This window comes from Alligator mississippiensis, chromosome 12 (genome assembly GCF_030867095.1).
Source record: "Alligator mississippiensis isolate rAllMis1 chromosome 12, rAllMis1, whole genome shotgun sequence".
In the NCBI taxonomy this organism is placed as follows: domain Eukaryota; kingdom Metazoa; phylum Chordata; order Crocodylia; family Alligatoridae; genus Alligator; species Alligator mississippiensis.
Genome location: NC_081835.1, coordinates 17384400 through 17399099, shown reverse-complemented (window position 1 = coordinate 17399099; position 14700 = coordinate 17384400). Strand labels below are relative to the sequence as shown.

Sequence of the window (14700 nt, the reverse complement as noted above, 5' to 3'; positions counted from 1 at the left end):
AAAATGCAAGGACATTTACAGTGCAGTAATGAGACCTACTGATTTGCCACCTGGTCTCATGGTTGACACAAGACACATTTCATTTCTTCATTTCCTCCACATTTGAATCTCTCTTGCTTAGGGCTGTCCAAATGGCAGCCCACAAGGAGCCCAGGGAGTGGGGCAGTGCAGCAAGCTGCATAGGGAGGGGGAAAAATCAAACTCATGGTGAAGTGAAAGGGATACGCAGTTCAACAGTGGGGCAGACGCCCAGTGCAGCCCACATGGGCACCCAGCAAAGCAGGAGGTGGACAGAGCATCTGTGAGGCATGCAGCTTGGTGGCCTGTGCCTCACCTGGTGCAAGCCCCATGGTATGACCTTTAGGGGTGTAGAAGTTGGGCAGCCTTGCTCTAACCCATTGCTGCTATTTAGCATGTAACTGGCAGAGCATATAGGATGCAGCTACAGATGCAGTTGCTTCTACCACATCCATCTGGAACTGGAATAAGCCCCAATTTGGACGCTGCTCCTCTAAATGCTTCTGTTGCTGCTTAGTTTTAAAAGGGCCCTGGAATGCATGTGAAAGCTTTCTCTCCCCAAACTCTTATCATCACCACTCAGCTGATGATTACGGGAAACTGCATAGCGTCTCCAAATGACTACACTCACAGGTGGAAGCAAAGTTGTTATTAATAGTATCCCAAACTAGAAGCCTCCAGGGGCAGAGGCACATACCTTCCCATCTTTCTCCTCTCCTGCCTCCTACTCCTCCCCACCCCGTTTGGCTCATAGTTGCTAAAATAACTCATGGACAGTCTTGACTCCTTTGAAATCAGTGACAAAACTCCTGTTGACTTCAACAGGGCTAAAACTTCCTGGCCTCCAGCAGAAATTTCATAGATTTCATAGACATTAGGGCTGGAAGGGACCTCGGAAGATCGAGTCCAGCCCCCCGCCCAAAGGGCAGGAAGTCAGCTGGGGTCATAGGATCCCAGCAAGATAAGCATCCAGTTTCATCTTGAAGGTATTCAATGTAGGCGCTTGAACAACCTCCTGTGGCAGGCTGTTCCAGACCCTGAGGGCTCGGACAGTAAAGAAATTCTTCCTTATGTCCAGCCTGAAACGATCTTGTAGTAGAAATAATATTAAGCTCCTCACTGCTGGGGGTTATGGGCTTTTGAGAGCCCCATGTGGATATGTAACCCATTGGCTGACTCCATTTATCTAAGTGGAGTAGGAGATGACTCGCATCACATGAGGATCTGGGGCGTTTGTTCAACGCAAGAATTCACGCTGCTATTATTAAGTTATTATTTCTGTTCAAACTGCTATCGTGAATGCTTCTACCAATATCTACACCAGGGGTAGGCAACCCCCGGCATGGGTGCCAGTGTGGCACCCACATTTTGCTTGGCACACATGCCTTGGGGCAGACGGCAGGGAAGGGCCCTGCTATAATAAGGATTGGGCCCCTCGTGGCTCCTCCACTGTCTGCCCCGGCACACCAGCACCTTACCTGTCAAGGTTGTGGGTACTTTTGGCACTCTGCCCAAAAACATTGCTGACCCCTGGCCTATGCACTTTGCTGACAAGCCTCCAACTTTGATCCATATGGGTAGGGAGAGAGAACACTTAACTTTAACAACTGTGTTTCAACGAACAATGGTATGCTAAGGATGTGGCTGAGAGTGGAAAAGCCAGTATCTTCCCATTTCTCAGTAGGAAGTATAGAGAGTGGAAAATTACTAGGAGCAAGAGAAAGAGATAGGGGTGATAATGGAGCACTTTAAATAGGACTCATAAGGGAAAGACTGTAAGAGATGTATAGAAAGTGCTGAGCAGGTGAGGGGAAAAAATGGATAGGCTTTTACAGCAAGGGTGTCCTTGGTATTACTGTGGGAATAATTTAGGTTAAGGAAAAAACATTGGGCGCATCCACATATGCAATTAATGTGACTGAATGTACTCCAGCTCAAATACTAATCCCGACGTTACCGTTTACACATGCATTTAAGTGCAGTAATGTACTGTGCTGTTGGATACTGCTTGTATCTAATGGGACTATCCAACAGCACAGTAAATTAGTCTACTGTACCCTAATTGCCATGCACGTGTAGACGGTGACGCTTTACTGTGCAGTAAAGCATCTCATGTCAACATGCCCATTATGAATAGCCTGCTGGCCTGAAGACAGTCAGACTCCAAAGGCAACACTTCAAGCCTACTACAGGTCCAAAGGAAAGGAGAAGCTAAATGAAAAGGCAGGTTTCTAGGAAGTTTGCTGTTTCCTAATTTTCTTGTGCTTTATCTTTTATATTAAAAGCAATGTTGTCTTCAGGAACACTATGGAAAGCCTATCTGCGTCTGCCTGCTTGTGCCTACAGAAGGCTCCTGAAGGGTTACGCTCTAAACATCCAGTGGGATTCTGGAAAAGAGTGTGCTGTTATGGGAGGGGAATCTGCAAGAGGTATCAAGTTATGGGTTCCAGCTCACTGCAGGGGGGCTAGATTGAGGGCCTGAACATCCCGAGTATGTATACAGGCCCCAAGACAGGGCAATGCCTGGACTCTGTGCAAATTCAGAGGCCTAAAACGCCTGACGATCTGGTGAGAGGTCAAGGGTGGGGGGGATTCAGACTAGCATTTTTCCCAGTCATCCAGCAACTGGACAAGAGGAAGAGGCACCTTCTCTAGCAGATCTGCTTAAGAATCCTTCAGCGAAGCGGGTTTTCACTGAAAAGTGTCAAAACTGAAACATATGGGTCAACATATGGGTCAAAACTGAAACATATGGGTTTTAGGTATACCTAGGTTGGTACTCACCTGGGCACTTGCCTGGAACATAGGAAAGCTAGATTCAAGCCCCAAGTCTGAGTCAGGCTGTTTGCTTTTCTAGGGTGAAGGACAGCCAAGGGAGATCCATCCACCACAAACCTGATCTCAGCTTCATCCCAATGCAGAATATGAAACCTTTTTAAATCCTGAAGAGTTCTGCAGGCCAGGAAACACCTTTCCCACCCAGTTTTCATCACTCAGGCCCCCAAAATTACAGGGTCAGTCTTTACAATGCAGAGTCACAACATAGAAAGTGCTGAACAGGTGAGGGGAAAAAATGGATAGGCTTTTACATGTACATGGATAGGCATGTACTCATGTACTCTCAATTCAACTATGAAGGCACTGCTTGTTGGATCATGTTCACATCTCCCTAATAAAGGAATAGGAGGGGATTTTAGAGGACACTTTGTTATAGCAATTGAAAATCCATTACAAGACTCCTAAATGTCAGAGCATCTTCTGCAAAAGTATCAGACTGTCTCCTGCAATGGAGCAGCACACACAGGTGACAAGGGCTAGTAAATGCCTCTGAACTCAGTGAGGCTCAGTGTAGAGATGTCATTGCCTCATGATGTCATTGTCCCATGACAACTCCTCATGATGTCATTGCCTGTCTTGCTTCTGATGATATTTTGGGATCTGACTCATGATGGCTGACTGTCTGGCACTGGAAATGCTGGAGTCTGCCCAAGTAATCCCTCCTCAAAGCTTTCTCTCATACTGATTAGCAGTGTCTTCACTTTGCCTTCAGTTTCATTGCCCAATTTTTCCTCTTCCTAAGAACTTGGAAACAGCGTTATAAAAATCTTATCCTATTGTTTTGCTGCAAGCATAGTCCTATCCTAGTCAAATTCTCAAGAGTGTAATAGATAAAGTAGACAAGAATAGCCTGGACTCTAGTATTTATACAACCCATGCGATGTACATGCATCCAACCCGCAATATATGTTTTCCATCCAGACCGATACAAAGCTACAGCAGCATGCTAGAGCAGGGCCTGATTTCTGACAAGTGCAATGGACACAAGTCTATATTACCAGGTCAGGGCAGGATTAGTGCAGTGCCTCTTTCCAGCTCTGACCTCTAAGGCTGCAGGTAACTGCTACGTGTTATTATATTGCATGGGGGGAAGGAGGGAGGATGGAAAAGCCAGGGAACTCTTGTAATGCTACAAGGCAGGTTTGTGCTGAGGCTCAGAGCACGTGTTGGTGAACGCAGATAAGGAGTGCACGGTGTATCCTATACAGTACACGCTAACTGAAGAGCATATTATCAAGTTAACCTCCTTTCTTTGCCACTCCTCACATTCCCTTTGATCCAGTTTGTTCTTTCCACTCTTTGCTTTCCCTTGTTCAAGTGAAACAGCAAGATGCTGCTTTCCCAAACACGTAGGTGCCCTTGCATGAGTCCTGCTGGGGTGCAAATGCCAGAAAAGCCAATGTGCTCCCACTTGCTTCAAGCGCTACAACTATGCTTGTGAGGCCACACCAGCAATCTGATCTGCAGATCTACCCACATTAGACACCCAAACAAGATCAAATTGTGAGTTTCTATTTGTGCTGCTCACCGGATTTTGACCTCAGACACTATGGTGTAAGTCCAGCCTGACTCCATTGAGGTCAACACGGGGGACTCTAAATTTACATCCATGCCACGAGGTCAGAACCTGCCCTGGCATCCCTTAGAATTAGAGTCTGGTGCATCCTAGTCTTTTAAGTTACTGCTCTGCGGGTATCGTCAGGATAATCCACGTTCCTCCTTACTTTAACAACTGCCATGGATACAAGAGGTTGCTCTCAGAGAACTAACTTGCTTCAAAATGTGAAGTACAATCTGCCACCACCACGACTTGGAACTGCATATTGGTGACAACTATCTTACAAGAAACGAATGCGCTGTAGCATCCACTTGATTCCAGTGCTAGGGACTAGCGCAGTTTTACTCACGCTGCTCCCCTTATTCTGCCTGGATGCAATATGTACCTAGGATACAGTCTGTCCAGCAGCCCATTCCTGAATATGAAGCTACGTATTGTGTTTAGGACAGCCCTTCCTATGTACCGCCACAAAGAGGATACTCTTCAGGCCTCAAGGACTATGATGCTTATTGGACTGCATGGCCCACCACGCAAGGTCATCAAATGGGTTTTCAAGGTCACCAAAGCAAACCAGCTCTCTACCCCTGCTACAAAGCTGCTTGGTCACACATACATACTTGAACAATGTCCATCAACAGGCCAGCAGCCACCATGCCCAAACCAGCCAAGAGGAATGGTATGAAAATCTGTGAGGCGATGGAGAAGGAGGTCTCTGGAAGAAATCCACTGGCTGACCTGGTCAGCTGACAGGTAAAACCTCTCAGTTTCTTCCCATGGAAGCACAGCTCCAACTCCAGCTGGGTGACCACCATGGTCAAATGCTGTTAACCCATTCTCAACAGGCTGATCAGCAGGAAAAGCAAGGATTCATCCAGGCAGGCTCACAGCTACTTTCTCCAGAGTTCAAAGACACAGTTCCTCTAACCCACACCAACACTGCTAAGCGCCTTTAGCTTCACCTCCTTCACCCTGCAGAAGGGCTTTCCAGAGCACTGGGACAACGTTATCTTCTATAATCAGTTCAACTTGATTGAGCTTAGGCTGCTGCAGCCTTCAAGGAAGATATTTCTCTGTGTTATCTCAAGGGAAGTTCAAAAGTGGGAAAAGAAGGATTGCAGAGATGTTTGGGGATAAACAGTCATAAGTCTACACCTCCTTCCACTACCAGCTCTTCAGCGAGAACCAGACAGACCTGTTCAGACTATGGCATTCGATGAGCCACAGGTCACGCAGGAATCCCTCAGCATACTCCACGAGGCTGGTGTCTTTTCTCCTCAGCTTATACTCCTTGTCCAGAAGCAGCATGCCTTTGACAGGATGGTTTAATATATAAGCCCATGCTGAACTAGTCCTAGTTCTTTCAGTCCCACCACGTGCTGTGTTGATCTTTTCTCACCGGTCCAAGGCCCGGGCAATAGGGAGTTAACACGCAGGTTTTACTTCAGTCTCCTTCAAGGTAAAGAAAGGTCACCAAGAACGTGTCCACACTTGTTACGGCCACCAGCATTATTCAGGTCCCATCTGGAAAGGCAGCAAAGTTATACCTGGTGTGAAAGTTTGCTGCTCCCAGCCCCTTCTCTTCTCCTTTCTCATCTGTGTGTATACGCTCAGGGCATAATGATCAGTTTATGCTGGCTCTATCTCTGAATGACTGACTTTCAAAAAAAAAAAAATTCCACAGGACCAGCCAATGAGCTTCACAGGCAAACGCTCTTATCTCCTATCATCACTTCAACTTTCAGCTACTTTGCAAAGGCCAAGATAAGAGTTACTGCAGGAGCTTATTTAAGGTAGTTCTCTAATCTCGCCAGACCACAGGAGAACAAAAGGGAATATTTCCAGCGGTTACTGCATGCTCTTTCCCTTCCTGTCCTCCATGGTAAAGCAGCATCCCTGCACAGGGCAGAATGGCCATTCTATTCCATGCCAGAGGTGGTTTCATCTCCTATTTGAAAGTGAAGTGGCTAGATGCGCTGGCACAAGCTTGTCCACCTGGACTACAAACCCAAATGAAAACTTACGTAAAATCAGAGGGGAGGAGGGCTGGTATCTGTTGGGGCTCTTGTGTAATAATTTGGACAGCACATTAGCACCTCTGGGTCTAAAGGTTATTTCCAGTGAAGGAGGGCCCAGATGACACAAGGGACTGGAAGATAAGGTACTTTCACTAGGCAGCTGCTGGTTCAAAGCCAGTCAGTAGCAACAGACACCTACAGCTGTTCAGTGGCTAGTGTGAGAAGTCTGTCCAGATCCTAGCATTCAAAGTCAAGATTAAAAAACACTCCTCACCAATATACTTGGCAATTACTGGTCCTGGAGAGTCTTAGCAAGGAGACATAAGGATGAGTAGGATGTGGAGTCCAACCAGAGAAGCTCTTACTACCCACCGCCCCACGCCACGATCGGCTTCTTCTCACCTAAAGCTTCAAGGTAAGAGGGAGAAGCTCTCAGCTAAAGCCCTAGGGACTCCGAGTTGTCTTGTCAGCCATTTCAGGATTTTAGGGGTTCAATAATCTGTCGACAGAGTCATAAAGTATCAATGCATATTACAAACTGCTTGCTTGCTCCCAGATGAAAGCCTTGCTAGGAGGAAAGTGTCAGACTACTTGAAAGACCCAACTGCCATAAAAAGAAAGAGCAGCTAGTACGGCTTTTCCTAAAGCCCTGGCAGGCTGGGGTGAATGAGTTTATCATGCTCTTATCTCTCTCTATAACTAACCAAGCACCATAAAATGCCTCCAACTGGCAAATCAGCACGCAAAGAAGGTAATGAAATCAGCTGATGTGCGTGCACACTGTGTTTTTATTATACACTTAAGGTACCTCTGACACAACGTCACAGATCCACAGCCTTACTTCATCAAACACAAGAGGTTCAACCAGGTGATGTCCAAATTGTTCAGACTTTACTGTCTTTTCATTGCATGTGTGGACAGTGTACAACAGAGCCCTGATCTCTGACTGGGTCCTATATCCACTACCATGATACAAAGAAATGTCTAAGGAATAAGATGACTGGCAGCACTAACAGGAACACAAAGACGGACAGAAAATGCCAAAGAACCAGCTTTCAAAACCCCTTTTTGTTTACACATGACTTCTCTTTGCTGCAGAGCAGGCATGTCTATGCTGCCAGGCTGCCCTTGCAATGCACCATGATAATGGCACTAAGTTCTCTTCATTTTGTGGCTTCCTCTTTGAGCCATTGAAGGGGTCCATGTTTAAGACTGTTTCTGGTTCAGTGCTACCTTGGGCCACGCGGACCACAAGCACATAGGGAAGGAAGCCATGCTGGGGCACCGAGGAAGCTGTGAACTTCCCTTTTCACTCAGCAGAAGCAGAAAGAGACCTGGTTGGCATGTGACACAAAAGGGAGGAAGACTCCAAACAGCAGTGAAGCTATCAGAGAAACAGTACACCCAATCAGGGCATGTTCACTCACAAGGTTTCACTGCACCAGCAGCTGATGTGCTTGTCTTTCCACAAAGGGGCAGATTTCTTCCCTAACTGCTGAGGGACTAGGCACAAGGAGGAAGGATATGATGGATTGCTATTTACACATAAAAGAAACTAGTCATTTGTAACATCAGCTAGGTACAGGGTTTGCTGCATTCCTGCCTGAACCACTGGGGCCGTGGTGCTGTGGACTGCTCAACAACTCAGCAGAGGGCTGCATTTTTAAACATGCTTTGCCCAAACCTACCTATCTGCTCTGTAAAGCCATTGTGCACTTTGGGATGGCTAGATAAACATGCCATTTATATCCAGCGTTAGCTATTCATGGACAGAAATTAAAAATGAAACCAAACCTTCTGTCTGTTAGATTGCTGCTAAAGGTGACAAAAAAAAGTTTGATCCTTGGTATTATAGCACAGCGCCCTTGTTCCTGTTCACGTAAGAGTGGATAGCGTGAGCTGCAGTTCATACCACATTAAGATGAGCTGAGGACACTGTGACCATCTTAATTGGTCATGGCCTCTGCGTTTACAGGCTTTACTGCTCTTACAGCTTAAGGAGGTCAATTAAGGGCTAATGATGAAGGGAAAAAGTTTCAGTCCAGCAAAAACTGTCAGTGTAGACACAGGGCTTTCAGTGTCATCATATCAGATAACGAAGGGGCAACATGACCCCATAGCTTGTTAATCAAATACACAAGGGAGGGAAAAAGCAATGCATAACTGAAAGAGAGTCACCTCTTAACAATAATACATTTGAGAGTCCTATGGAAATAAACAGTAAGCATATGTTGTCTAAAGGCAGTTCTTAGCTGCTAAGTAATTTTGCACTGCAAAGGCAAGCTTTGATTAAGACCATCACACAAAATGTATTTCCCCTGTGGGACAGAGACCCATAATGCCAACATTAGAAGTCCTTAAAAAGGAATATGAAGATGAACACGATGTGTATCAAGGTAGACACAGCACTAACAAGAGTGCTGGGCAATTCCAGCTCCTTATTTTGTCCAAAGGACTTGGAAATACCTCTGTGATGCTTGTGACACCCTGGCCTCACTGCACAGTAGCATCAGAAAAAACCCATGCAAGGACACTACTTTGCAGTAATGCCAGTCACTTAGTACTTGGTTATGCAAATACACAAGTACTTGGTTACACAAGTACTAAATGACTGCGCAGTAACAACTGCACACTCTTCTGCTTGTGTAGACGCAACTCCTGAGTTGGAACACATTACAATGAGCTGGAAATGGGCAGGGACTTACTGTACATCACCTGCTCTGCATGTAACTGGGTGCCTGCTCCGACCCTGAGGGAAGTAAAGCTGATCCAGGGCAGCTTAGCCTTGCTTCACTGAAGAAGAATAAGCTATCCTAGTTTAACCTGTGCTTACCACAGGGCAAGAGCATGTCAACAGGCTGTTACCCTAAAGCTTCTGATATATAGCAAACCCTCACCCCCTTTTGTCCAGACCCTGAGTCTTCAAAAGAGGTGAAGGGCAAGACATTCGAGAGGTCCTGCCTTGTGAGAGTGTTTTAGCAGCAGCTGGGTGATAATGGTCTAGAACTGAGAAGGTGATATCCAAAAATGGGGAAGACTCTCCCACATCCATCCAATCCCTGGTAAATCCTCCTTCCCTTGGCAAGGCCTATGCTCTGAACCCTGAGGATAATCCACAACACCCACTGAGAAAGAGACTGTCTCCCTTACCTGAACGTAATCCAAAACCATCCCGGCCAAGACCATGCCGAGGCCTGCTAACATGTAGGGCAGGAGCACCTGCAGACAAACGGCAACAGCTGATTCTTCGTGTAGTCTTGCCATAGCCACTTTCTCTTCGGCTGGCTGTTTTTGCTGCGAGACCAAAGGGACATCCTCTGCCTCCTGGCTGCCAAGTCGGCTGTCTCTGTGTTTACCCTTGTTCTTTGCTTTGTGCCTGGACCGCTCTCCATTTTTCGTCCTGCCCTCCTTTCTCCTCTGCCGAGCTTCCTCCCCTTTCATCGTGACTCTCCCAAATCCAGGGACTTTCTGGAGAACACAACAATGTGAGGTATCATGAGAGGCAGCAACCTACGGATTTGAAAAAGTCCCAAGGGTTTCCCTCTGTCCCATTAACTTAAAGGCAAAATGCCACCTGCTTCTCTAAGGGGAGACACAGATTACTAGAGGACCTGAATGTTTGTTCATCAGCTTTCACTCAGCCTCCTGTTTCAGGCCACTGATTTCCCTCTCCATGACCCCACCTGACACGGGGCTGCACTTCTGTCATCTATCCCAGCTGCATGCTGCCGGCAGCCTAAACAAGGGGTGCACCTTATTCCCAGTGGCTTTGAGAAGGGAACCCAGAGGCATCCGGCATGCTGCAGAATCAGCCCATGGGACTGGCTGAGGAGTCTGGCAGGCTGCACTCACCAGGGCAGTACCAATGGGCAAGCATCAGCTGATAATCAGATATTATATTCTCAGATATTATATCTATTAAAATATAGATATAATATATATAATGTAGATATAGATATATATCCAGCTCGATTGATCGATCATCTATCTATCTAATATGTACAATTTAGATGGTCTCTCTCTTGGGCACCTTTCCTAATACACACAAAAACAGGAACCCTATGATTCCCGCCCACCACCCGTGCCTGCCTGTGATGCTCCATTAGGGGTAAATCACGATGCAGTGCGAATGGCCAGCAGTGAAACCAATGACGGGTCCCCCGAGCCCAGGCTCCACGTCCCCGCAGCACCACCCACCCTCTGTGCTGGCAGGCTCATCAAAGCCCCCAGTTCCCCCAGCCCTACCAGGACTGACCCAGTGCAGCAGGGAAGCACTCAGATACAAGCTGATTCGCTCTCCTCTGCACCTGGCACACATCTGGGGAGCAAGGGCACAGCTGGGGGAGGGGCATACAGCTGTGGAGGAAGCACAGCAGCTAGCCCCAAGCCAAGCACTGCCCACCCCCAGCTGCGGGCACTCACCCAGCTCCTTTGTCCTTCCTCGTGGGGCTCTAGCGCCCCCCGGGGCCCTGCGGGGGCGTGGCCTGCATCTGGAGCGCATGCAAATGAGGGAGGCGTGGGGCGCACATCTGGAGCGGCGGCGGCTCCGCGGCGGGGAGCGGAAAAGGAAGCGGCGAGGCCGGGATGGGCGGTGCTGCCCGCCCGCCCGCGGGTGCGCCAGCGCCTCCCAGATGTGCAGCAAGGAGCCAGGCCACCTGGGTCCCCCTGTCCCCTGGCACTGCCTCCCAGATGTGCAGCAAGGAGCTAGGACACCTGGATCCCCTTGTCCCCTGGCACTGCCTCCCAGATGTGCAGCAAGCATCCAGGGCACCTGGGTCCTCCTGCCCCCTATCACTGCCTCCCAGATGTGCAGCAGAGCCAGGCCACCTGTGTCCCTTTGTCCCCTGGCACTGCCTCCCAGATGTGCAGCAGAGCCAGGCCACCTGTGTCCCCTTGTCCCCTGGCACTGCCTCCCAGATGTGCAGCAAGGAGCCAGAACACCTGGCTTCTCTTGCCCCCTCTGGCCCTGGGAATATTCCTAAAAAAGGCCAAAAAGTTGTGGAGAAGGGGCTGCAGCAGCCTGAAGCAACAGTCCTGCCAGCCCCTCCCTTTCCACCCATGATCCATCCCCAATTATTTCTTTTTTAGCATTTAGTACATCAGAGGCTTTTAAGCTTCCTGTGTGAAATCCCGACTCCAACACAATCAATGGAAAAAAGCTCCTGTTGACTTCCGTGAGGCCAAGGTTTTACACCCAGCCATTTGTTTCAGTTCCAGGGGAGCCAACGGCGCCAGAGGGAGGTTTATAACAGGCGCGTCACGTAAGCACACGGATCCCATTAAACGTCTGAATCATCACACACACACAAACCCACCGACCCACACAGCACAAGTTTTCAGAATTAGTTCAGGATTACCTCAATGCAAAAATAATATATCCCGATGAGGACTATCCTCAAGGCAAGTTTAGGCAAATGTCTCCTGGCCTGCGAGTCCTGTGCCTCAAACAGGGCAGACTTAGAGAGCTGTAAGCATTTGCAAGTGACAGTAATAAAACTCTGCAGCTGCTGCGTCCTGGGGCCATGCGCTGCTCCTGAACGTCATACCTAAAGTGACCAGGCTTGAATTTCAGCAAACCTGGTGTTATTGTGGGTCTTAGCTTCGTTGCAAATGCTGGTTCTCAGAGCACTAAGAAGAAAATTTTCCTCTGGGGAAGTCACTGGGTCCACAAGGCAGGGGGGGATGAGGTGCCTGTTAAAAATAGTGGGATCACCAAGACATTTTTAGACTTGCAACTTTTGTTATGCTATCAATTTACAGCTGAGTTTCAAGAATCTACAGACGAAGCAGGAAGGCTCTTGAGAAGTTTTGCTGATGTAGAACAACAGCAGCGACTTAAATGTCTAGATTAAATAAATACAGTCATATTCTACAATAATTATGCAAGCTGCTACAGCATCCAGAAATGCTACAACGATGTTTTAGATCACTGCTGTAGGACACTATATTATTCTGTGACCGAAGGGAATAGTGTGCGGGCTCTGGATTCTGGGCCCAAGAATAAAGCATATACCATTTGATATGGGGCTTTGAAATTTGAAGATGCCTGGGTAAGATGGGGTGTGAGGGTACCAGTCTACTGCTGAAGCCTAGGGTGTCTTCATTCCTCTCCAAGGAGTTTCATATGTATATGTGTTTTGAAAAGGGGAGAGAGCCAGACTGACCCCTGTGGGACTGTACGTGGAGGGGGGTTGGAGTAGTGCAAGTGGTTGCCAATCATAAATCTCTGAATCTGAGAAGAATGGGCAGAGCTAATATAGAGCTGCAATACTTACCCCACAAGGTCTTCCACGCACAGATCAGCAACAGAGCGGCTAAGAGTATAAAAGGCAAGTAATAGATCCCAAAGCAAATAGATTTTCCCATTATCCTCAGGAAACATCAATGCCCTGCAAGGCTTAGTACTATTATAGTATTACTTTTACTTATAGTAGTATGTAACTCCTACACAGAGGCTGTGTCTGCATGTGGGCTTAACTGTGGAGAAGACTAATTAGCTGCAGAATAAAGTGGCACCATCTACATGTGTGATGCTATTAGGCTTTGGTAAATTAATTAACGTTGACATAAGTTAGTACTGCCAGGGACAGTGCTTTCTTACAGTGAGGTAATTAACTGCAATTAAACACACATGTAGATGTTGACTGCGGGTGTAAATTGCACTGTCAGCCCAGGCAGCAGGGGACCAGACTCCTGCCTGCTGCCTAGCCACACAACTCCACACTTCCAGCACCCTCATGCCCCAGCCAGCCCCTCTACTGCCCGATGCCACCACCCAGAGTCCAGTGTTGACCTCTGGTGTCCCCTGCCAGCCCAGGCCAAGAAGGGCAGGAATGGCCCTGGCACATACTGCTCTGCCCCAGCTCAAACTACTGCTGTTCTGGGCACACATGTAGACACTGCACCTGGGAGTAGTTTACTCCAGCTCAAACTGCTTCAGAGTTTATTACTTCAAATTAATTGCACATGCAGATGCAGCCAGAGTTTTCGTCATTAGATCTCAAATCGCTTTATAAAGGGAAGGCTGAATCATTTCCCCTATTTTGCAGATAAGCAATGAGGCACAGAGACAATGTGACTTGCCTAAAATTACCAGACTGCAGTGGTGATAGCAAAGAGGACTGAGTGATAACAGATGCAGTTTGCTATGTGGAGGTAGCATGTGGACACTGCCTAGCACTAGAAAAATAGTCCATTTCAGAAAGGCTCTGCACATCAGTCTGTTTGGTCTTGCAACAGTCCACCTTTTCCTGATTCCCCTTGTAAAGTCACTGCCACAATCAGTCCATTCTCCTAGGAGCAGACAATAGTATTGTGCTGATCTCTATAGGTTACTAAGAAGCAATAATGCCTTTGGGCTGCAGTGGAAAGTGAAGGCACTGATAATTATGGAGCAGGTACATCTTGGGTTCAATCTGATGAAACTTGAGCATAGCTCAAGGGATGAAGACTTTAAGCACATTTTATAATGTAGGACCAAATCCTACAGTCCTGGTCTTTTCCCTCTTTCAACACTTTAAATCCTCCTCCCTGCCATCTCCAGAACCCCTGCCACTTCTGCTTTATCCTTGTTCATAAACCAGCACCAGAACTGAAACAGGTGAAGGCACAACATCGATCAATACAATACACTGCAGTATCTGTGTTATTTCCACCTTGTTCCACAGGCATCTAAACTTTTTCTTTCATTTTTTTCCTTACCACTGCATGCTGTTCACAGGTTTCCACAAAGTTTTCTGCAATGACACTCCCAGCTTTTTCCTGAGCATTTGCACTAAATTTAGAACCCTAGAATGCGAGCAGCTGACATTATTCCTTGCAGTGCACATTCTCTCACATTGACCAGTAATGCATTTCATTAGCCATCATTTTGCCCACTCCCTGGTGTTCATTGATTCCTCTAAAATTTCATACTGGTGGAAACCCAGAATAGCTCATGGAATAGGAATTCCAAAGTTTCAAATACAATTGTGTTGCAATTCTGAAGGAAAGAAGATGTCTGAAAATTCAGTTTAACAATTTAAAAACTATAATAATGCAAATATTAAATTCTAGCCCACTCCACAACTCCTGGGGCAGCTGGTTTCCCAGGCTTTCCCCCTCCTGGGAGCAGCCAACTTTCACACTTACATAGCAGTTAGCCCTTTGGACTACTTGCTTGGCACGTCAGCCAGCCATCTTCTGTAAGGGTGGAGGACTCCATCAGCCTAAATGGTGGGTTGTTGAGGAACCCAGAAACCTTGTGAGATAAGTGAGTGAATGGTTAAGAGC

At 47.3% G+C, this 14700-nt stretch overlaps 1 protein-coding gene across 3 annotated transcripts in view; it reads right to left on the bottom strand.

Annotated features, from left to right (window-relative positions):
* The window catches only part of SLC41A3 (solute carrier family 41 member 3), a 36771-nt gene extending 25776 nt beyond the window's left edge, over nucleotides 1-10995 (bottom strand). Inside the window, exons 1-2 of one of the 3 annotated variants that reach the window (XM_014605692.3) lie at nucleotides 10852-10995; nucleotides 9580-9897 (exon numbers count right to left, since the gene is read on the bottom strand). In XM_014605692.3, the coding sequence (XP_014461178.1) occupies nucleotides 9580-9870 (291 nt within the window). In that variant the 5' untranslated portion in view covers nucleotides 9871-9897; nucleotides 10852-10995. Of the gene's footprint in view, nucleotides 1-5031; nucleotides 5936-9579; nucleotides 9898-10684; nucleotides 10775-10851 lie in introns of those variants that run through there. The other 2 variants (XM_006268734.4, XM_019499777.2) reach the window with 2 other exon arrangements.
* Nucleotides 10996-14700: the final 3705 nt, after the last annotated feature.